Source organism: Chlamydotis macqueenii, chromosome 2, assembly GCF_036417535.1.
Source record: "Chlamydotis macqueenii isolate bChlMac1 chromosome 2, bChlMac1.mat, whole genome shotgun sequence".
Lineage (NCBI taxonomy): Eukaryota > Metazoa > Chordata > Aves > Otidiformes > Otididae > Chlamydotis > Chlamydotis macqueenii.
Window position 1 is genome coordinate 69720905 of NC_141557.1, and position 24713 is coordinate 69745617.

At 41.8% G+C, this 24713-nt stretch overlaps 1 protein-coding gene across 1 annotated transcript in view; it reads left to right on the top strand.

Moving 5' to 3' along the window:
- Window positions 1-24713, top strand: part of ADTRP (androgen dependent TFPI regulating protein) — a 33633-nt gene that overhangs the window by 2401 nt on the left and 6519 nt on the right. Inside the window, exons 2-5 of the mRNA XM_010128945.2 lie at window positions 5225-5359; window positions 6800-6901; window positions 18349-18464; window positions 23303-23454. Coding sequence (XP_010127247.2) covers window positions 5225-5359; window positions 6800-6901; window positions 18349-18464; window positions 23303-23454 — 505 coding nt within the window. The remainder of the gene's footprint in view (window positions 1-5224; window positions 5360-6799; window positions 6902-18348; window positions 18465-23302; window positions 23455-24713) is intronic.

Below are 24713 nucleotides of genomic sequence, written 5' to 3' on the forward strand. Positions count from 1 at the left end.
ATTTGTCTTTTTTGCTTAGTGGTGAGCAAGGAGCTGGCAGTTTGAGAGAACTATTCACAGCGAGTCAAACATTTCTCTCCCAGATAGCAATAGTTAATTTAGAACCCACTGCTGAAAAATATATAATTGAAGTGGCTTTTTTTTCTGAAGTGCATTACATTGCATTTACCAACAGATTTTCTTCTGCTATTTGATCTCTCAGACACTCAGTATCCTGAGATTCTTTGGCAATTCTGCAGTCAGGCTTTGCTTTGATGGAAAAAAAAACCTAAAAAAAAAAAGATTTACAAAGCTTTACCACCTCAGTGTTCACTCCCTTCTCCAGCTCATTTATGGATCTGCTGAACAGCTCAGGTCTCATTAAATCTCCACGAACTAGGGCCCATGCTCCGCTTCTCCAGTCCTTTGTCCCACATCTTTTAACCCCTTATTGATCTGATCCCTATGCTAAAAGAGAGTTGTCAGCCAACAGGGAGATGGTTTGGGCTGAAGATGTTGCCAATCTCTCACATAGAAAATGTGGCAATGGGGCAGGGTGTGCAAAATTACTCCTTCATGGCCAGTAGTCCTTCTTCTATAGATGTGGTTTGTTTTTTTTTTTTCAAGAAAGGATTGACAAGAAGGGAAAGGGGCCCAGGGAGAAATATGCCCTCATCCCCCCTTCTCCCATTGATCTGGACAGCATTCGTGGATATCTCGGAGTGGGGCAATTTTTCTGATCCACTGAGTAAGATAGGAAGAGGGTGAGAAGACAAGATGGCTTAGGGGGACAAGGAGCTTCCTCTGGGGCTCCACAGGACCTAGAAGAGTCATCCCACATTTTGGCATTAAACCACACCCTGTTGCTACTGAGGGACATCAAGGAAGAGGTGGCTGTCAACCAGAGGGATGTCCATCAAGTGCACATCCAACATGTTACATTTGGAAGTAGTCCCAGGAAATGCCTTGGGATGCCAGGAAATAAGGTCCTGGAAAGAAGAGTGGGCACAATGTTCCCACTGGGCTGTGCTGGTTCAGTGGAGCTGCTGTGCTGGACAGTGCTGGGCTATGCCTTGGGGCTTCCTCCAGAACCAGGCACGCCAAGCGCTTGTCCAGCTCTTCTGCCTGTCTAGTGTCAGACTGCTATTGCCTGGCTTCTGGCACCGGCCGGCTGAATCGCTTGGAAATTTTCCCCCAAAAATTCCTCTTAGCTCTTCGGAATTGCATTTAAAAAAATTCCTTCTGTGGAAAGCTGCTGTGGCCAGCTCACTCTAATCCGAAATAGAAATACTGGGAAACGTGACATTATCCGGGGATGGAAATGCAGCTTGAGTCCTAGCTCTGCTGGAGGGATGCTGGAAGAATTTCTTCTAGATATGACCCTCTTTTAGCACCTCATTCAATTCCTCACTACTCATGCAACTGTCTCAAGAGAGTTACAGCTCTGATGTTACTTCAGATTCATTTATCTAGTCAACGATCATAGCAATCAAGATTCAGAAAGGAAATATTTTTGTAGGGAGGGGGAATAAAAAAAGATAAGTGACTTTTGTATCAAAGGAGTTCATTGACCAATTATTGAACAAGCAGAAATGACAGATAAAAATAGTTTTGTATTCATTTGTCTGTGACACAAAACAGTACAAGCCAAATCATTCATTGCCTGAAATACCCAAGCTCATAAAAATCTGCTCACTGCTGTAAATTTATTAGTAAATCATTGCATACTGAGCACACTGCATCTTTAAAAACTATTACTTGCATTCCTGCCCCATTGTATTCCTTATGCTTTTGTCTTTCATAATTGAAATACTTTTCAATTCTCCTGAAAGCTGTTTTTTATTTATTTCAGAATAGACACAGTATTTAGTATACATATTTTCCAGGTCGTTATCATGTGAATGGATGCGTGTCTACACTAGATGTTGACTGTTATGTCTAATAGCCTACTCAGAATATTGCATTTATCCCCGCTTAAGGGCAGAGCTTGGAGCCTGATTTATTTGTACTAGTTGGAGATTTCAATACACACATATGGCTAGATCTTATACACAAAAGTAAATAACGTCAGGTTAGTTAAATGGAAACACCCCTTCCATCACTGCAGCAGATAAAAATTAAGGTTTGTCTTTGTCACTATGACTCTCAGTTTGGAAAATCGATCGGCCAAATTAAGCATTTCTACAGCATCCCAGTGCCATGGAGCTCCATAGGGTTTAGAGAGGAGAGCAGAATTTCTCCAACAGGGATAATCATATCCATATTCTCTTCTTTGGGTAAATCATTAGCTTTCTGAATGCTTCCAGTCTTCCTTCTGTTCGTGTGGGAATACTTGAGGGGATCCTCTTTGTTTACAGCCAGCGGATTTATATTCCATGGGCGGCTGCAATGGATTTGTGAGCGCCAGCACTGCTGTTTGGGAAATTCACAGGACATCTGGAATAATTTGATGTTTTCATGTGTTTTTTTTTTTTTTCTAATGTCACCATTTCCTATTAGTGAAGGGCGGCAAGATTTGGATGCACCTTTCTTACAGGAATAAGCCTGGAAGAGTGCGGGTTTGAAGCTCTGACTCGAGCCTACTGGCAGTGCACCCTGCAAAACGGAGCATTACTGAAATGCTAGGAATGGTTCTAGCTAGGTTCACTTTCCTGGCTTGGAAATTACTTGTACATACTTACATTGCTCCTGAAAATACAGGGTGGTCACAAATTGACTGAAACCCCTTTGAACTCATGATGACAGACAAGGATAGAGCTATAAGCAGTGCAAAAACATGCTCCTTAGGCAGAGTTCAGACTTCTTCAGGTCTTGTTCTTCTCCATGTTCAGCCAGAGAAATGGGTCAGGTTACGTATTCAGATAGGCATTTTCCATACGGAAGATAACATTGTCCTCCCCTGCAAACGACAGAATATTTAGCAGACTGAGAATGTGGGACTGTTTTGGGACTGTTTCTTTTCAGAAATGTTTGTTTTAGTTAATTTTGAAGGGGAGGAGAAAGAAGAGGCCTATCCCTGTCCCATGATTAATGTAAGGCTGACCATGAACAAGATAATAACAGGCCCATCCTCTGGGAACCAGGCCTTTCCCTAATTGCTTTATTGGCAATTAGTCACCATGTGTCACCAGACTGTCACCACCCTTGTGTTCATTTTTCATGCCTTTTACAGAAAGTTATTGCTGACTTTACAGAGTGTAACAAGAGCTTCTGTTTATTACCAGGCTTTTCTCAGCCCTTCAAAGACTTGGTTTTGGTGTTCTGGTGAGGTCAAGGACTGGGGCAGACGTTGGGGTTGAACATGTGCTCGGGTCTAAGCGCGCTGTGCCCTGTTACAGACTCTTCTGAACTGGACCCATGACTTGGAGGGCTGAATCCCTACGGACTGAAATTGTGCCTGCAGTCACAGAGGCTAATTGTGATAATGGGGAGAGAGCAAGAGAGAAAACCACATTTCAAAGAGCTGGTTTGGGTGCCTCAGAATTGAACAAAACCATATGTGGGTTCTGATGAAGCTGCTTGGGTTTGTTTTTTTTTTAATGTAAAAACGTGGCTGTTCTCCCCACGCTCTTGAGAGGGAACACAGGGCTTTGCAGCTGAACCAGGCTGTGCACAGCCTCTGATACCTCGTCCTGGGCGACCCTGGGCCAGCCTGTGTCAGCACCACCGTACCCCCATCACTGTGGGTCTGTGCGGGGAGGGGGGACGCCCCACCAGTGGCACCTGGCTGCAATCTACTGCAGCAACCATCTGGACTGTGGAAAGGATTGGGAAGGAAGGGTGTCTCTTTTCCCTTCCCCGGGAAGCCACAAAATGGATGGGAATGGTTGCAGATAACTGCACAGATATTTTGCTCAGGCAAACTACAATCATTTTGCTCCCCAGGAAGACTCAGTCTCTGCAGACTGAAGTTTGCAGAAACCCTTGTTTGACAACGGGCATAATGAAATCATAGCCCCCTCCTTCCCGTGGATATTTTGATAGCAGAGGAATTTCTGATGAAAAAGCATTGCACTAATTCTGTCCCCTCCCAAGCACCACCCTTCTCGGCTCCTTCAGAAACTGATGAAGTAACCGTCCACAACTTCAGAAACTTTGCTCTAAATAAATATCTGATTCAGAGTAAGATCATGGCAAAAGGATCTCATCCTGGAAGCCGGAACACAGGCTCTTTCCATTTAAGCATCCCTGGCCAGTCCAGTGATTGCAGGAGGTTGAATTTCCCATATTGCATCACTCTGGGACAACCTAGCCTTAAAAAGAAGAGGGCACCCCACAAGTTGACAGAACTGAACTGGACTCAGTGCCAAAGGGAAGGTAGCCGAAGAAGTATTTTTCTGCTAGGGCTTGTTTTTGTGCATCTGACAAATCTGGTTCAGCGTGACCCTCTCTGTAGCACTGGGAGAGAAAACAAAGTAATTGGAAAAGCAGTATTGGCTTAAACCACAATATTTTAACAATTTCATACACAGTTTTTGGAATGTTGTTTGTAACAAATGTTCACTTACCTAATTCTTTAGAAAATCCCCCTACTACCTTCCCCAAACAACTGCACCCTCATGACTTATAAACGATTTAAAGAAAGGAAAAAAAAAAACAACAAAACACAACTCCCCCTACCCCAACTCCAAAGTTCATTAGTTATAAATAGTTTAACTTATTAAGTTTTTAATTACAGAGGTCTGGATCTCTTCTTCCAAGCACTTGAAATCCTTTCCTGAATCCCTCTGAGTTCAGCAAAGGAGGTTCTGGTTTTGCTAACTTCTGCACCCAATTCTCACGTTAGAGCACTGTGAGCTGCTTGACACTGAGATCAGCTGCACCCTCAGTCCTTGATAAGAAGATCCTGTATTGACTAAATGATGGGAGAAACTACCTAGCAATTGCTTTACAGGAAATATTTCCCGGCATATTTTTTTCTCTCCTGCTCCTGCTCAGATACCTTGAACGTAACAATTAACATACAAAGCGTGAAGGAGCTGGCTTTCAACATGTCCTTCCACCCCTGCATCACATCACGCATCTCTGTTTAGCCTATTAAACAAGATACTGTTAAAGTTATCTCCTGAACAACTTTAGTTAATCAGTTTCAGTTAATAAAAAAGATTTAGCCAACAGCTATTTCCCTCACATGAGCTCACAGCTCACAAACAAAACAGCTCCCTGAAGAGCAAGAACAGAGTTCATTGAGGAACTTGCTAATTAAAGCTGGATGAGTTTCCCTCATTAGGTGTAATTACTTTAGGTTTTGCAGGCTGTCTTCTATGGAGTGTCCTTCCTGGCTGATGCATTGAGACTAATTAAGAAACTGCGGTGTGCTAAGTGCGTAATTTCCAGCAGAGACCTTCTTTTCAGTGTCCTGGCTTTCCCAGTGTCCACAGTAAGTAACCTCTGTATGTAAAAATAATGTTTGCATAAATGATTGGGGTGTACAGCATAGCATGCTCATGTATAAGATAGATAAGAACTGTGGGGTTTCTTTTACCATTTGAAGACGGATTTGGACTGTTTAGAAGAAGGAAAGGTGCTGAACCTATCATGGTTGAAAGCAGAGCCTCTTGCACAAAAACTTTAGGGTTGCTGTCCCCGAGCGAACACAGATTGACCCCAAAGGGTGAAAGAGGTGTAACCTCTCCATTAATGTCAAAGACCAAATAGCTGTGGATTTATCAACTCAGGGCTTTTCTCTAAAGCACAGCACGGGCCAGGAGGACAGGAGAGGGTACCTAAGAGGCAGCAAAATCTCACATCTCCAATTCCAGTGTGGCTTTAAATAAGCGCTGGAGAGAAACAGATTCACAGGATAATAATTATAGTCATAGCCAACATCAGATTCACCACATATCACCTACTCTCTCACAAACAATGCTGTTTATTGAAGTGCTGTTTATCTGGTACTGTGGGTTGGACAGGAACCGGTGGGTTTCTTATATGTGTAGGCACCCTCTGAATCTTTGAGATTCAGCTGGGTGAGGCAGGACTGAGAAGCACTGCTTAAATCTGGTCCAACAAGCAGCTCAGTCAGCTGGCTGACTAAAAAAGTCCTGCCAGGGATGGAGACAGAGAGACTGGCTAGTTTATCTTCCCTGTACAGCAGCATTCATGATGCTGCTGTTATATCCCCCACCGGGCACCCTCACCATGCCCACAGGACAGAGGCACGGGGTAGTCTCGTTCTTTCAGCATCTCATACTCCTGATTTCCAACCTGAGGCACAAAGTGTGCTCAAATACAAAGCCAGACCGAAAAACTGCAAATCAGCTTCCAGGTGTCAATAACCGATACCAGGGTTCATTTCATCCAGTAAAGTTCTCCCACTGTAAATCCTCCTCTGTTGGGATAAAAATGGGTGCCCACAGTGCAACTTGCACCCGTGGTTTAGAAATTAGGCTTATGGATTGTGAAGATGAGAGTAAATTCTAGGTGAACTGTCTTACCAAGATCTGCTTTTGTTTAGCTACTGAGCAGAACAAATGCTGTGGCCTGACAGCCAATCCCTCGAGGAGAACTTCTGGACTATCAAAAGATCCCATCTGCAAAAGGAAAAAAAAAAACCTAATCTAGTATTCCACAGAAAATGTCAGTGTTGGCAGTTTATACAGGAGGTTTTTCTCACAGTATCAACACAGAACACTGCACCTCAGAGTAAATTCCTTTCTTTATGTTGTAATATGCGAGGTACGCAAGTTTATATGGCAATATCACTATTTTTCATGTAGGAGATGTTTTGCCTTCTCAGTAAGGAAAGCACTAGTCAAATCCCATCAATTATGTTTGTCTTTAATTTTGAAATTTATTTCATTTTGTATTTTGGATCCAGTTTGTGTCTATATCCTTTTGGATACTGTATACCTACAATCGAGAGCTGGTTTACCCCAAAAGCCTTGATGGAGTCATCCCGCACTGGTTGAATCATGCTATGGTGAGTAAGGAACACCCCTGCTTCTTGCAGAGAAGAGAGACTTTGCAATGTGTGTCCCACCGTTGCATTGTGTCGCTCTCCAGAAGAGTTTCACAGCTTCTTGTTTCTCACCTCCTCTTTCCTACTTATCTGAATCTGATGTTGAGCTGTACACAGCAAACAGATGCGTGTGCTTGAAGTCGCCTCGAGAAGCCTCTTAGCACACAAGGAATGTCAGTGAATCGGTGCTTGTCAAACCTCTGAAGTCAATGAAATGATGTGTAGTCATAGGGAAAAAATAATAATCTCATCTCGGTTATTGTAGCTCAAAAAAAAAAATTGCTTCTGCAAACAGAAATCTATGAAATACGAAATGGCTGGGAGTATAATAAAGCAATTCTTAATTTTTAAAAAAGGTGAAAGAACCAAAGCACATCTGACTGCTCAACAGCTAATAAGCTAATGTGCACACAGCTTTGAAGAGCTGAATTGCAATGATTGTTTACAGATTTTCTATAAATACTTTCCAGATTTCTCCTTCATTTGCTCTGGCTGTTTTTATGATGTGTTGAATAATCACATATTTCTCATCAGTCAAGTGTAAAGAGGCTGACAGTAACATGGAAACCATGGGTGGACGGTAAGGTCAGGGAGGCCTCGTGGGGCTAATGGGAAGGGGAAGAGAAGGGAGAGGTTCAGCGCTAGACTGAATCAGAGAAGCCAGAAAGTATGAAATAATCGCACAGAAGACTCATTTCTCTCCAGACTTCACTTCTTAAGTACAACCCACTGCAGCAGCTCCTGATGTGCGTTGAAGGTAAATGTGTGAGGCATCGGGGCTTTGGGCTGAGGACACTTGTGAAAGGTTTTGAGCAGCCACATCTGCGAATTCAGATATGTGTGCTGGGAATCCACACGCACATAGGCATGTCCACATTACTGATATCCAAGTGATAAACTGCAGCCATCGTGCACTTTTAACCTTGTCACCTGCTCTCTGCCCACCAATCCATCTCCACCCGGGCCCTCCATACGGACGCAAACAGGCACCACTCTCTCTCAAAACCATCATCTACCAAAAAGAAACATTCTTTGGGTCCTCAGCATCACACTGGTTTCAGGTCCAGGATTTGGTATGGGTGACTGGTTGAAGTTTAAGTTCTTCACAGTAGTAGAGGTGCTGCAGAAGGGGAGGGCACAGGGTGGAGCTGAGAAGAGATGGGCTTTGCTGCTTGTTTTAATCCTGGTGCACAGCTGAGAATTTGCCCTTTCCATTTCCACATTTGTTGATGGCATGGGAAGGTTGAGAGCTGCTAGAACGTACATTTTTATTTCATGTGCAGGAACTCTGTGCAGGAATCTCTCAAATGTATTTGTTATAACTTATTCTTTACCCTACTTACATCTACATTTCATAACACAGTCATTCTGACAATAACAAAAAGCTTTTCCATTTCAGAAATGTCAAAAAACCGGTGTTAAAAAGGGAAAACAATTCTTCCTCAAAATTATTTTGACGAGAGAGAAATTTCACATAAAGCAAACCTCTATCACAACCTAGTATTTTATTTCTAAAGCTCTTACTACACTGCAGACATCTTGCCTTTGACAGTTCCTGGGTGGGAAATTTTCCTTTCAGTCACTATCAAGCATAAAACATCTGCCTCCAATATAGACTGATCCCCATTACTGACAATCCCCACCTTTTGGGACACCTTCCAACAGGTGCCTTCAGGCTTAGCTGAGGCATTTCTTTCTTCCAACCCAAAATATCTGCTGGGAACACTGGGAAGATCCGGGGAGCTACCGACAGTTTAAGGGACGCTTTCCAAGTACTGATTGCCAAGCAGACGCTTTTTCTTTGAGTGCATTTCCTTGCACATTGCTATACTTCATGGCTCTGAGATTACAGACATTTCATGGCAGATTGAGGCAGCATCTAGCTGGCTTTGGTGGAAAAAGACATCAGTGTATCAGTAGTAGACATCAGTGCCATAACATTTGCAGTGGGAGTAATCTTTTTTTTTTAGCTTGGTCTATTTTATCGTTGTAAATAGGGAAAGCATATGTTGTTATGTAACTGAAGAGTGAACCTAAAAAATAATCATGAAAAAACACTTCAGGAATACCAAGCTCCTTGAGTTTGCAGCGATGCTGCAGCACCTTCCTTGCAAAAATGAACTAGCCATTTATTTTTCTCACATTTACTGCTCTTACAGTGAGAAGGTGTTGTTGCCCACCTGGTAGCCCAAAGTCGTACAGAGAGCATTACATTTTAGGCATGTTTCTGCACTCTAAGCAGAAACAGTTTGTTTTGCAGAAAGGATGGCTAATGCAAAAAGAAATCTTGGTAATATTTGAAGAAGGTCAGACTACCTGGATTTTGCTCTTTGCCTCTCTACTGAGTTTAACTCAAGAACTGTGCCTCAGTTTCCACTTCTGTGTCTGGAGTAATTATGTTTTACCATCTTTATACAAAGCTTTGAGCTTCATGAATGAAAGAAACCAAACAAACCAAAACCTACTAATGTCTCAAGCACAATTATATTATTTGAGCAAGATTTTTGAAGTGGAAGATGGCTGAGACAAAAGATACACTGGTTCATTTGTCAAATGAAATTGTTTATTTTTTTCCCAGTCTTCTCTTTTCAAGCAACATCTGGATACTCTCCAGAAGGCAACTAACTGCTGGAGACAGCTTGGATTAAATCATGTGTCTATTATTCAACTTCGTGGCAGTATAGAGGAATAACTACATTTTGAAGGGGCTGATAGAATTGAATGCCAAACAAAAAGGGGCAATAGTGGGTCAGAAGAGATCACTCAAAAACATTTTAATCTATAACGAAACATACACATCAACATTGACCAGATGCCTTCACAAAAATAGTAATGGTACAATTTTCTTTTTGTAAAAGAGGTTTGTATTCTCAGTCTGAAAGGCACAATACTTGTTAAACACAGATTTTCTTGTAAAAAGCACAATTTTCTTTATTTTCAGGCTGCAGCTAAGTTTAGTTTAGCCATTTCTTTTCCTAATCTATTCTGTAGCCATGTTACCCTCTTGCCTTGACAAAAATCAGTATTTTAGTGTCCTAGGCACTTTACTGACACATAGTTATGAACTGCACATGTTCTGAAGATCTTGTAAACTAACTAAGAATAAAGAAGAGGTGGCAAATGAAGACACAGAAGAAGGACTGCTTACCTTGCAGACTTTCAGCAAAAATGACAACAGACCCCACATGGCCTGAGCCTCTCAAGCTCCTTTGCATTTTGCTCTGACAAAAAGTAGCTAAGCAGTATCTGAACACAAAAGGAAAATACAGGGGAGTGAAAAAACAACCTGGGTGTATACGAGTAATTTTCCTCAACTGAAGCAAGCCGTCATACCCTGACAGTAAGTATACCAGCAGGACACACCATGTCCCCTCTCATCCTAGAGCTTCTTGACATCTACAAGCTGCTTGTGTTATACTCACCTAGCTAAACCATTACCTTCCCTTGTGTGGACACAGCTATGTCAACAGAAATGTTATTTTGGATCAGTATGATTTACTTCAATCTAGAAAAGAAAATAAGGTATACGAATACAAATTACTCTTACTCCTATGCGGGGGCATCTCCGTGAAGGATTATATCTTTCTACAGCTATTTTAGGAAGCTGCTGCCACACTAACCAACCAAGGGGGTGCAAAATCAGAGTGTGGAGCAGAACCACAAGAGTGGCTTGTCCAGGTTTCTCTAACTGGACTCCTGCTCCAGGTGTCTACACAAGAACCAGCTCAGGTTCACCTTCAACTGTCTCAAATGATTCTCCTTTCAATTCCTATTTAATGCTTAATAATTCTTGCATACTTACACAAGAGAGAAACATTTCCATTTGTTTGCATTTCACAGTATCTCAATTTTAAGCTGTCTGGCAACTATGGACATTCATAGGCTTCCAATTCCATTCAGCTTTTGGCAAAAGAAGACGAATGTGTGTGTGAGGGATATGGCACATGAAATTAATCACCCTACACCTTTAAGAGCAAAGATGCTTAGCTTTTCCCAGAACTACATACGCATTTTTTTTTTTTAAAGTTTGCATTTTTGTTGACATAAGTCCATTTCCTCAGGAAGAAAGTATGCATTTCACAGACAAATGTTATGGCAGGGAATCCTCCTGGGCTGCTGCTACCCCAGCGTGCACAGGTGCAGTCTCCGTAACACACCCCGCAAAGGAACAGCTGGAGACAAGTATTCCACAGCAAAGGATGTGTCACTTCAGTCTCATGTCAGCTTCCAGCTGCAGTGGAACATCAGTTCCTTAGACTACATATCTAATGTCAGGGAGAAATGCAATTAAAATTCTGGCATTGACACGGAGACAAAACATTTGCTAGTAAGCAATAAGATATTCAGCCAGGGGGCCTTATTTCCAAAAATGCATGCATGTGTCCAGGAAAGCTTATCTGCAGCTCTTTTACCTTTGATCATACAACTGGCCTGATGTTTCATACATTTTCACAATGCTCTCAAACTACCTACGCGTCTCAGAAAAAGCAGAAAAGAAATAATATTGCTTTTCAGATGAACATGAATGGACCTGGAAAGGGCAGAAACAGATAGTAGCTGCCAGTTCAGAGAGGAGTGCTGCTGGACTTAAATGGAGCAGTAGCATCCTCGGTCATTTGTCACCACACCTGCTCAGTAACTGGGCTCCTTGTACCTCCCACTCGAAACAAAATAAACCTGTGGTTCCCTGAAAATGCACTGATGGCTGGGGATATAAAAGACAGGTAGTAACTCCGAGAGAGAATTATTTCTTTAACTAAATATTCTAAGCAAGGCAATGTACTAGTTAAAGAAACCAAATGAAAGATAATGCTTAAGCTCCTCCCAACCTAAAAGTTAAAGAGAGGTTAAGAGAAGAACAAAAATGTACAAGGACGGTTTACAAAAGAAAATTTTAAAGGAGGAATTTGAGTGAAGGCAGTATCATAGCAAAATAAATCAAAAGCAGGAATTTGTTCCAAAATGAAGCCAAGAAAGGAGAGGGCATACAGAGATTCAGAAAATTATGAAGAGTATAAAACTAAATAGAGGTTATGGTGACAGGAAGCCATTTAGTTTTATTACGCTCTGAGAAAACAGGCTGTAACTGTTTATAAAAGCATCCAACCCAAGGAAATTTCCATAGACGAGAGGACATTTCCCAGCAAAGAGCTGAATAACTGAGTAAACATCTCAAGGGGCAACCAATGAACACTGGCTTCATGAGCCTCATATGACAGCACCAAAGTGGGTTTTTACTTTTTCTTTGCAGTAACATACCAACGGAGGAGATGCAGGCTTGAGTATCGGCCACAAGTGGTTGTCGGCACACAAGCTCTTGCGGAGAATTTGTCTGCAAGGAGAGACATGGGCAATTGTTCAAAAGCACTCAGTGGTGTCCAACTGCACCCACTGGAGTTTAGTTTGGCCAGTGGTAACTGTTTGTGAAAAAATCCACCGCTAAAGTCTCACATGTTAATGGAAAGCAGACACGGAGGTTGTGTGAATACAGACGAATTAGAAACAAACAGCTATGGTCAACCAAGGCATCGTTTCCTTCACTCTGGAGTCAAACGGGGTCAAACTGAGTCAAACTGCGATGCACGCGTTAGGCATATGAGTGATCTCAGCAGCTCTGGGGACGTTATTCACTGGCTTAAAACTCAGCCTAGGCTGGAGCCTGCAGCTGAGCACAGCTTTACCCAACACCGACCTCTCAGCCTTAGGAAACTTGCTTTTACTTATATTCTCAACAGCAGAAAGAGGATATAACATTGAACAAATACACAAATTACTCAAAAAAAAACACATATGGGAAGTAAAAATTCCGTGCGGTCTTACCAAACAGTGGAAATAATACCCAGAGAGGACTATTTATCTCGGTTTAAACTCATGAACCGGAAATGTATCCTGGGAAACATACAGCATAGCGTAAGAAACAAAAAAAATAAAGAAGCAGGAGAATGTTATAATGTAATTCTTCTCTGCAGGAGATGAGTTAACATGCCAATGTTTCAGATAAAGTTCAGGATATGTTTAAGAAACTTCTTTCCCCCTGTATTCATATGCTAGAGTTTAAGCAGCAAAAATAATTTTGCAATTTTATAACTAGTTCAGTTTCACCTGAGTTTGTCAGGAAAAAAAGCAGAGAAACCAAAACCAAGTTAAAAATCATAGTAAGCGCCAAAAAGATTTTATTTTTAAATCAAATGTTTGTAAACAGAATTCAGATTATAAGTGCGATTAGTTAACAAAATGTCTCTGATGATTTTGAAAGCCCCGTAGCTTTTATCTTTCAAATTTAAAAAACAAGCTGTGTAAGATACTTCTGTCCTTACAAAAACTGTAAGCTGAAAGCTTTCCTCAACAAGCAGAGGTTATTAGACAAGTAAATATATTAATATTTCAAAGAACATAAAAATAAGTACTAACACGATTCCTGCCAAGAGAAGAAAAAAAACTCTCTGATTCAGTTTAGTTCATTGACAGCCTGATCAGGACACACAGCTATTGTTTCAGCCTGTTTTCCCTACCTTGGATTGAAATAGGTTTTTTTCTCCCTCTGTGATAATTATTTTTGACAGTTTCACTGTTTATATGTGAAACTGAGAAACTGTTAATTGAAATAAAAAATGACTCACTGTTTCCAGCAATTTTTGCCAATGTTTTGATCTGTGTCAATCTGAGCTTAATTATTAAGTTTCCTTTAAAGCAAGAGGCAAAAATGTATATTTGAATTTGGCCCTATACAAATATCGCACTCTTCAGACAAATGTCAGTTTAACAGTATAAAGCGCAGCTGAAGAAGGTTGAAAGTATATTTAACGACTGTGCACTAGAGACCTGTGGTGAAAATAACTCGAATGAGAAAATACATCTTTTTTTTTTTTTTTTTTGAGCAGGATATGAGAAGTCTTTAAAGCCTTTCAGCAGATATGATTAACCATGATATATGGTCTATCACTAACGATGCTGCCAAAGTCAACGTCTATCAGCTGTGAGGGGGAAATCATTTGGAAAGTCAACTGCATGTCGTAGACAAAGGGCAGGCTTTGCACCCCATAGCCAACCACGCGTTCCTCTGGTGTCTGTGTATAAATGCACATCTGCTCTCATAAACACGCTCAGTTATTCAGAAGAAATTCCACTGTGATTTTACCGTTAATGGGCAAACTGGGCTTGGCAGAAATATGTAATGTCACGAGCAGACTCTGGGATAGCAAAAGTGCAAGGGAAGATTTTCCCCCACGTTTATTGGGCCTGGGGTGTATGTGTACATGAGAAGGAAGCAGAGGGGAAAAAGTAGGAAGCTTTATATCCAGAAAGGAAAAATGCAAAACCAATAAATTTTTGTCCTGGGGGTGCACGAAGCAGTTGAGAACTGTTGTAGAAATGTGTCTCCAGAAGGCATTTGCATGGCAAATTTAAATGACCCTACAAAGCATAACTAGTTAATATATACAGTGATTCTCTTTAACTAGGAACAATAATTTAGGAGTAGTGAACAAATCTAGGAGTAATAAATAACATTGGATTAATATATGGAAAAATATTTTTAAAGATACAGTTCTTTGTAGAGAACACACAGCACACATAAGTAAGTTGTATGCCATTGTCATCATTGGACTTGGGAGGAAAGCAGCTTTCCTATGCCACGATTTTTTTTTCTTTTTCCAAACCAGGATAGATCCAAGACCTTTAAGAAACTGTTCACAAAACAAAAGGAAGACAGCCCCACTCCTGAATGCTTTCACTGCTCTTGGAGGTGGAAGCACTCTTGCAGGGAGTGGGAAGCTCAGCTTCAAACCCCTTTGAATCAGAGCAGAAATTTGAACCTACTCCTTCCACTAAACTCTTGGCTATTTCCAAAAGCAGCCAAATTTTCCAGCTTTGCCTGTGACTTACTTTCAAACTTCTTTTGATTTATGGGCCTCTAAGTAATTTCTCTAGCTCCTCTATGAGTGGAGGAGCCCGCCAAAAAAAATGAGTGGTGAAGCAGATCAGCATTTTCTAAATCAACACAGAATAAAAAGAAGAGCTCCCAACTGTCTTTTGCAACCACTACCAGTTTGCTACCTATCTACAATGCCGATGCCTGTGTTAGGGCAGTGGGATCCCCCTCGCCACCTCCAGCTTGTTGCTCCCTGTCCCCACGTTGTTAGTGTGCTGCTGCAGGGTGCCACCGGTCATCACAGAGTGCAGTGCCACTCACTCCCATGCAGCAAAAGAGAAATAATAAATGACATGCAAAGCTCTGCTTTTCTCTCCTCTTTCCCCTTTCCTGCAGGATTCACATTCCGTAAGGCAGCGCAAAGTTGTATGAGAAAGAGAAGAAGTTGGCTCAGTGAGGGAAGATGTTGGTGGTCTTAGTCATGACAGCTTGCTCCTGTCAGAAGAGTGTCCCTCTTTCTCCATGCTTTCATCCTCTGCTTCTGGACGTGTGCACTGGCACCAGCTATGGAATCTGCATGGCCCCTGGTGCGCTCGTTCAGAGGAAAGGTGATGCTGGGTCAGAGATGCGCAGAGGGTGCTTGGCAGAATCACACTTTACTTCTTGTCTAGCTTCTCTTGTAAAGGACTTGCACAGCTCCCCGAAGTGGTCATTTCCCTGCTTACCCTCGCTATGTATTTCCCGGTATAAAGCTACATCTCTCTTAAGGAAAACTTGAGCCAATCACTCTTGGCCCTACCCATGATGGACATGGAGAACTCACCCACCACAATCATCACTGTATCAACCTCCCAAGTCTTTAAAACCTCTCTCATTTTCCTTTTCTTTCTAGATGCAACAGTGCCTTCATTCCTGATTTCTACTCCTGTCTTTGGGCTGCTTTCCTGCTCATACTTTCTTGCTGTTCATGCTGTCCTCTCCTGGACATACTCCAAATTATCTGCACCTTTCAAAATGAGGTGCCTTAAATCAGACAGAGAGTCCCAGCCAAAACTTCATCAATTCAAGTGGAGCAGCACAGTAACTTCCCAGGTCTGTCTTACACGCAATGCTCCTGTTGATACCATCCTGGAACACCACAAGCTTTTTCTGTTAAAGCAGCATCATACTGCTGACTTGTACTTATTTAACATTCACTCTGAGAAGAAAAAGCCCCAAACTAAGGAAATAAATGTATAAAATAACCCCCACTTAAAAACTGTTCACTTCAACAAAGGATTATTTCATGAAGTTGCTTCTACTAAATCCCTCTTAGGATAGCAATAATACAACTGGAACAACCAGCTTGTAGTTGTTAAAAGTGTTTAAATTAATTGACTAGCAAGAACATTTCACATATCCTGAAGGAATTTTGTAGCCCATTCGATGTCAGATGAAAACCAGGACCTATATCCACTTCACGTAATGGACAAATCCACTGCGAAAGGCTGAAGCCTGATAGTGAGGACAAAGCACAAGTTCTCTATCATTGCTGTCTTGCACGGGCATTTTGGTTTTATTCAAAGACAAACTATTGACCATCTATGGAAAATAAACTTTTTTAATCATTCTAAAAGCAGCTTAACACATAGATTTCTAACCGAAAGACATTTACAGGAATTATATATGAAAATTATGTGCATTGGAGAAATTTTTTTCTGGTTAAATTAATCCAGGAATCACTTGTATTGAGTCAAGCAGACCTCTGCTATGAACCAAGCAGGTTGTAGAGCTGAATAATATCTCTGTGAAACAGAACAGAGAAAAATCTCAGTGCCAACAAGTGAGAGGAACTGGAACATCAAATACCACCAAATACCTATCTCCTTTCTCTTAAAAATAGTAACTGAGATGGAAGGGTTATTTTGGTAGTAGAACAGCTAGGTATGAATAGCAGCTCCTGTGGATGCACTGGGGTGCCTGAAGGAGGACCTGTAGCTTCCAGTGAGCTGTCACCTGGCAGCAGCAGACAAAAATGGATACCTGCCTCTTAAACAAATAGATAAAGAATGTTTTCCTGCCTGCTGTGTGTAGTTCAATGTGCATTTAAAGAATTTAATATGTCTTTGTAGCAACTCATACTATAAATACACATCAACAGAACTTTGACATCATACAGCTATATCAGATACTCAGCACAGCTCCTGATGAATACGTACATTGAAGGCACTAGAAAAAATTCCTTTGGACAAGAGGAAAAGTTATACCATACACCCAGCAGGTTGTGCCTTTTGGGAAAAACAAACAAAAAAAATCATTAAGTTTGGTGTTCTATTACTTTTTTTTTAAAGCCAGTTTATGTTTCTCTGCTGCCTTCCTCCTCCTCTCCCTCTCCCCATCAACCTGTGAAACTATTTGCTTAATTACTAGGAATTTGACCAACTTGTCAGCTACAGTTGTTGCTATAGTTTTCTCCTGTTGCACCTCATTGACTGTTTTTGCAGTATTGTTCCCCAGAGTTGTTCAGGTTTTCTGTCCTTGGTATTGCAACTTAAATCTATCATTTGCTTGCACAGGGAATATTACAAAACTCCTAGTGTCGAAATTTGACCCCAGTATATTATCTTCTGAAGCTGCCACAAATCAGCCAACAAGACAAGGCGTTTGCATCCCAAGATGCCTGTATTGTCGGTTTAATAAGCGAGCCCAGAAGGAGTTCTGCTGTGCTGCCAATCTCCTTGCGGGTGCAGAGGTGACGAGCATCCCTCCTGGAGGCAGCTTCCCAACACAAAACAGTCAGTGCCACCAAGCTGCCTGCCCCTGTGCTGAAAATCCTCCATGCTCAGACAGCTGTTGTCATAAAAGCCCTTGAAACTGAAGCTGTTTAATAGAATTCAAATGCTTTGACAAAAAAAAAAGAGAGTAGGAAAAAAAAACTACTCCAGCAAGCTAACTTTTTCCTAACTCTTGGTTAAGCTCATTTGAAGTTCCTTCATCAACTTGAGTTGCAGCTAACTGAAGTCCTCTGTATGTTTACCATCACATTTTTCAGTTTACAAAGAAAAGCACAACATACTACATTTGAACTGGAGTAAATAACAAATGGCAATACATAAAATACAATAATAACCTGAAGAAAATGTGAAGGCAATTCAGCCATTGCTTAGTGGGTTTGAGGAGATTTTTGGCTTTCTCAAACACACATCACAGTAGACTTAAATATCTTTTGTACTTTAATGGGAATTTAAAAAATTTCATTGCATTATAAAATGTAAAAGGAAAGCTCACCTATTATAAAGTAAGGCAGATTGTTTGAAAAGTGGACTTTGTTCCAGTACTTTTTACAGCATACTAACAAGAAAATTTCTGTGCTTGTTGCTGCAGGAGTACTTCCTCTCCATAAAAAAAATAAAAATGAAGTATATGCATTTGTGTACAATTATATGCAGTATTGTTAAACAATCCTTTGCTCACAGGCAGGCTCTTGAGCTTTGAGTTCGGCAATAACCGAAGGCGAGGCACTGTGACCCGTTGGTGATGAGCTCTCTTTTCTCCTCAGCACACGGCGGTATTGCCATTCGCTCTCCTGGAAATCCTCGCCACGCCACACCGCTACCCAGCAAAGAAGAAAGGACTGATCCTATTAGGATTTGTTGCTTTTCTGTATATTAGTTGGTAAGAATTACATACTTTAAAACATTTTTTTTCCAAGTGATCTACTTTGTAAAACAAGGCCAAACTCTGTACTTAGATCAAGTTCCCTCCCAGGCGCATGGGAGACAGCAGTCTGTTCTGTGGATAAGTCATTTAAACTTCAGCCGAGACCCATGAAAGCTATTTTCAGACACAGGCAGAGCAGGTTTCTTCAAACACAATACAGCTTCTGAGACCACACACGGTATTTCCTGCTCTTCTAGGGTCTCTTACAGAAAGGCAACTAAACTGCCATAAACTCTGGAGTACTTTGAGTTATTTCTGCTGGGCTGGAGTTCTCCTTTCATTTCTACCAGTACCATCAAGTTTACCTCTGCTTGCTGTCTCACTCACTGCAAAACCACCAAATCTCAAAGGTCTGAGGGTCATGGGAGCAGAAAAGGAGTAAAACTCTGCTTGGTATTTGGCAGGGACACATGACCAGATTTAGAAACTTGAGACAGAAAATGATACTCAGAGCCAGGTGCAAACTGGTAAGTAGTAAGGAGGCATCTGCCGCCCCACCACCTGCCACTCCACTGGTGGACACTGCCTACATTTCCAGCAATGTCCCACAGTTGATCTCCAACCTGATGAAGGATGATCCTAAGAGAATAAACTGTATCTAACCAGGCCCCCCCTCCGCCCGTAGCCCCACACCCACCTCCCATGTGTGTCACGCATCCCTGGAGCTGGCTTTGCATCTGCTCCTGCTCATCGCATCCCAGCTGCAGTGCTGGGGTCTGGAGGCTCGGCTGCTGCCAACACCTCAGAACAGTTTGAGGGCACCTTATGTTGAGACTCAGCTCAGGAGCAGGTCCATATAGGTTCAAGGCATGCTGTGATATCAGACGCTTTCCAGAGCTCAGTAAACACCCAGGCCCTGGAGTGAAGAATACAGAACAACTGGTCAGCAAGGAGGGGACCTGTCCTCATTCAAAGCTCTCTGAGAAGTCACTGGGACTATGAGGGAACCCATCCTTCCCATTCCTACCACCAGTTCTCACTCTGAGCTAGAGACTACCTTCAGGCCACCAAATTAAAATATGGAACAGAAAATAAACTGCACAGATAAAACGCTCTTGTGACTAGAAAGCCATCAGAGTGGCCATCAGAGAAGCAATGGGCTTCACTGCTACATTACGTAACCCAGTTAGGAACCATTTATTCTAATCCAGCCCAGAGCCTAATAGGATTACAACCACAGCTTCCTAAATTCCTTTTCTGTGTCCTGGTTCACCCAGTTGCTTAACGCCAGCTTTGTTTTGCTTGTCTTCTGACAGTGTTTGTTTTTTACTGTCTTTGAGACCAGATGATTGTTGCAGTCACATGTGCTGTGCTTTCCCCTAAAGCCCCTGTCAGCTGAGCAATTTCACCCCACAGGAGACATGGCTCATGCCAGGCCCTGAATCCCCATCAAAGGATGAGGATCAACACATTTGAGCCCTCCTAGTATCTTCTTTGAATTGATGTTGTGTGGTGCCGCTGAGGTCCTGAGTGGAAGGTGGTCCCTTAGAGCGCTTGTCCCCTGTATCTCAGGGCCCTGATAACCAGATAAATGATATTAGGATTTCAATACTGTTGCTTTTCCTCCTCCTGAGGCAACACAGAACCTCCCCATCTCCTTTCTTTCTGCCTCCTTGTCTTGGTTCCCTGCAACCGCAAACAACAGCTTTGAACTAACAGAAAAATTTTTTAGCCTGTGCACTAAAATCTTAACACGTGTACGCATTTTACTGTCGGTGCGGCAGCCTGGTGATTTAATAGCCCCATTTGGGCACCTTATGTTTCACAAGCAAAAGTCCTTCATAAAAGCCTCTCCTTGAACTGCCACTGTCATCACCATGCTTCCCCTTCCGTGGTGTCGATGGGCTGAGAACTGACTGGTCCCTGCAAAGCAGCAAGAAACCAGACAGCCAGGTGACACCTGGCACCAGGTACTTGCCTCTGAGTGGGGCTTCACTATAGCTTTGAATATCCCTAGGGTTCAGAAAGGAAAGGTGTCTTTCAGTTGGAGGACGCCAGGGCGAAGAGAACCATTAGGAGTGTTAGTTCTTGCAAAGATAGATCTTGCATCTCCTGGTTGTGTTAAGTAATGCCTTACTCCTGGAGTCATCGCATTGAAAATGATTAAGAATATATAAAATTCAGGACTGGCATTTTAAGTCTTAAAAAGGAAGTAACAATAGGTTGCCCTTACCCGTTTCAGTGGTAATAGATCGGTACAAAATAAATTAATCTTCACAATTTTGCCCGTGCTTTTGGAGGAAAGACTAAACTGCCTTTGCAAGAGAATATAAATCATTATAGATTGCAGTCTGTACGCAAAAGTAAAATACAAAAAAACCCTCTCAGACCAAATTAAGTCTAGAGACTGATAGCTCTCTACTAATATGTCCATATTCCAACTCTGTTAGGAATCAGAATATTTTTCTTCACTGCATGATCATTTTCAGTTCACAACCTTTTAATTTTCAACTAACCACTGTCTTGGAGAGCTCATATGTGAGCAATATGTTCTTCTCTCCTTTCTGGATCTTCCCATTTAATAATTCCCTAGGGATACATTTCTTTTTCCCTTCAGTGAATGCAGTGCTCCCATTAACATTAATGGACAAGTAATGAGAGGACAGGATAAATCCTCCAGTTGCGTCCAGCTAGACAGCACATCACCTCTCCCTGGTATTGGTATACTGTCCTCTGTCTTGGATATACCCAGGGCTGTTATCTCCGTCTATCCTCCCCGTAACTCTGGGCATTGTCTGCTTCTGAATCACTCACTGATATCCAAAGTACAATCTTGGTGAAAATTGAAATTTGGTAAAATGGCAGCTTGAGGATAAGCCTCTGAATCTTGGACTTATATTTAACAGGTGATTATCCATGAGAAATGAGCAACATGCATTTGCAAGTTGTGGGGTGCATATTTTGAAATCCCTAGCAAAAATACCCCTTAAGACTGTCAACTGTTCTTTGATTAAAATGAATAAGCTTGGGAATCTGGAGGTATGCCTCAAGATAAAAAAATCTGCCAACACACAGCTCCCACCAAGCCAGAAAGCTGAAAGCGCTTTAGTGCTCCTGCACAGTCACTTGTATTCGTTCAAAAACACAGGTTGCAGTGCTTCTGCATATCAGGCATGTCAGTGTGCCAAATTGGATCAGAATAATCTAGTTCCTCATTGTATAAAATAAAGGTGGTTGTCACTCTCGGTTTTACTGTTTGAGATACACTAAGAAAATAGTAGCCCTACGCAGCGAAGAATGCATGCTGATACTTGCGTGGGCTCCAGTTAGCACCTGGTCTTCAGTCTTTCTTCTCAGCTTCTCCATGGCCTTTTGTGCAGGCTTTGGGTTGTTGGGTTTTTAAAATTACTTAGCTGTTTTGCGGATCAGTTTGTTCCTGCATCAGGAAAATGAGTTTCTACACTTAACATTTTCATGCTCAGCCCAGACAGCTCCACTAACAACCCCCTCCATTTCTCCACTCTCCTCCTTAGGTAAAAACTCACCTTTTTTTTTTTATGCCTTACTCCTTCCAACTCTAACTAGAGAAATGAGAAATCATCTTCTCAGATATGGTTTGTTTTTTTCTCTTAGCACTCTCCCATTCCTCAGTTTGGTGACACATTTTCAGGCTGGTTGGGCAGCCTGTTTGTCACTTCTCTTTGAGGCGTGATGCTCAGCGTAAGGTGGCAGGCTGGGTGCCTTCAGAGAGAGTGGGACTGCATTCCCATGATAGCACTGGTAGTGGAGAGGTATGGCAAACTCCTCAAATGTGGGTTTTTTTAACCAAGAATTAAACCTTTTAGGACTGTTTGGACCCAAAGTTTCTTTTTAGGGCAGTGCTGCCCAACGTTAGACAGGCACATCCTCATAATGAGCACTGGAGGCCTACCCTATGTTTTATATTCTTTGTATATTTAATACATATATATAAAATTTTATCTATGAAATATTTTTCCTATATTTTATGTATAAAGATCATTTTTATATTCTTAAGTCCAGACATTTTCTACCAGCCACTCCTATGAGCCTCAAACAATGAAAATAATAGCAGTGAACTGAGAGCCACTACAAGATATTTTTTTTAAGAGAAGAAAAAGGCAGAAAGAGAGAGTCTAAATAGAAGAAAAGAATCCCTACAAAGCAGTCATATTCACCCTCTTCCTTCTCCTTCTTCCCCTTTTCCAAACAGTGCTTTGCAAATGGTTCTGGAACAGTGCAGTAAAGCAGCTCCATCTGTTTCCTACCTACCTGCTCCTCCTTTCCTCCTATTTTTACACCAAGAGAAAAGGTGCTGGAGAATTCCCCTTGCCCTCTCAGCTCCTGAAAACTTCTTTCCACTCCCCAAAACAGCGGTCAACAGCAGCAGGATAGAGACAGTGAGAAACAGCACTTTGTCTCCACAGCCCCTCAAGACCTGGACAGGGGCTGAAAAACTGCAGGAACTGAAAAGCAAACACGTACGTGACAGCTTGTTTGAGTAAGCTTCACTTAGTATAGCCAAGTGCATGTCTCTATTTCTGAGCATTTCACTGTTTTACTGTTATTTTACTGCTGTTAATAGCCAATGCCACCAGGGTGACAGCAGAACATCATGTACATTTCAGCCCGTGCTGAAACCCATCTAATTTAGCAGCGGTTCAAGCGTTCTTCACAGCAAATAGCCCAAATGCCGAGGAGATGTAGCAGCAGCTGAGCTAATTCTCTCTCTATCAGGATTGTTTTGATAACTTGGCCCTTCAGCAGTTAGAAATCATGAAGTGGTTCTTCTAACTGAATGGTCCTAACCAAAGGTTGTTTATTTCCTTGCCTAGGGTCCTGTGGATTTATTCTGTAACGGGAGAGTGGGTATATCCCCTCTTTGCTTTGTTCAGCCCGGCCGGGCTCACAGCCTTTTTCACCGGTAGCCTTGCCATCATCATCTCTTTCTACAACTTCGGGGAGTTCCTCAATCGTATGATATGGGGTCAGTCCAAGTTTCGTTTTTCAATTCTATTCACACGCATACAAAAAAAATTATCTAAAATGAATAACTGATTGCCTTGGCAGGTGGGGAGAGGAAGGAGGCCCTTCTGCACCGGGAGTGGGAGTGTGCCATTTGGGTGTCTGATAGAGATTGCCAGGTCCTAAGTATTTACTAACAGAAAAAAATTTGGAGCAAAAATCCCAGCTCCACCAGATAAAAGGCTGGACCAAGTTTCTCTAATGTGGCTCAAGAAGCACCTCTTACCAACATAATCACTGGGTTTTGAATTCCTTCTCAAACAAGGGGTCCAGAGAAGCCAAATCTCTCTTGGCTAAAAATCTCACCTGCATCACAGGGTGTTTGTTCAGCTAGGGAAGGGTACTATTCACTGACAATTTATAGGAAGGCATTGGTGCATCCAAATGAAAGCATCACAGCAGCTCTGTGGGCAAAATGGCACTTCGGAAAGTTTTAACGAACTGTTGAGAATATCTTCCTTCTGCTTAAGTACTGGTGTGATCAGTAAAGATTTACAGAAAATGAAAGGCAGCCTCCTTAGACAAATGGACAATTAAAAAAAAAAAAGTAGTTAGGAAGACACATTCAACAGATGGAAGAAAGAACAAACTGATACAGCATCTTTGGGGGGGTTGGCAATATTGATATTATTACTGTTGTTGTTATTTTTATTATTTTCTCCTCTGATTTCCTGTCTCCTTTTTCATTCAAGATTATGTTTTTGAGGATGAAAGTGTTTCTGTCAGGAAAACGTGTGTATTTTATTTAGGACAAATGTGTGAACATTTGCAATTTCTTGAACTAGCTTTCTGATGAAAGAAAAAGCATTGCAAAAACACCTCTGAAAATAAATAAGACAACCTCCCTCTGTTCTCAGGGAACATTTGATGCCTGATCCATTTTGTGAAGTCTCACATGCCTGTCAAGACAAAGTAGAGCGTCTGTAGCTAGTCTCTCACCATCCATACTCAGCTACCTAAAAGCAGCAGATTGGCTTTCAAACATGCTGAATAACCAACTTCACCGCTTGATACCTTTGCAAATAAGATGCGTGCTCTACATGTCCAAGTTTGGAAATTTTGGCTGAATTCTATTCTTGCATAAGCATGATACGAGATGAGCATTGCTGGTAAATGAAAACAGATCTGCAGCCTTTCTGCACTAGCTCTGGTTTAAGAGGCATCACATAAATAGTAACTATGACTAATCAAAGACCACACAATCACTACATAACAGTACAA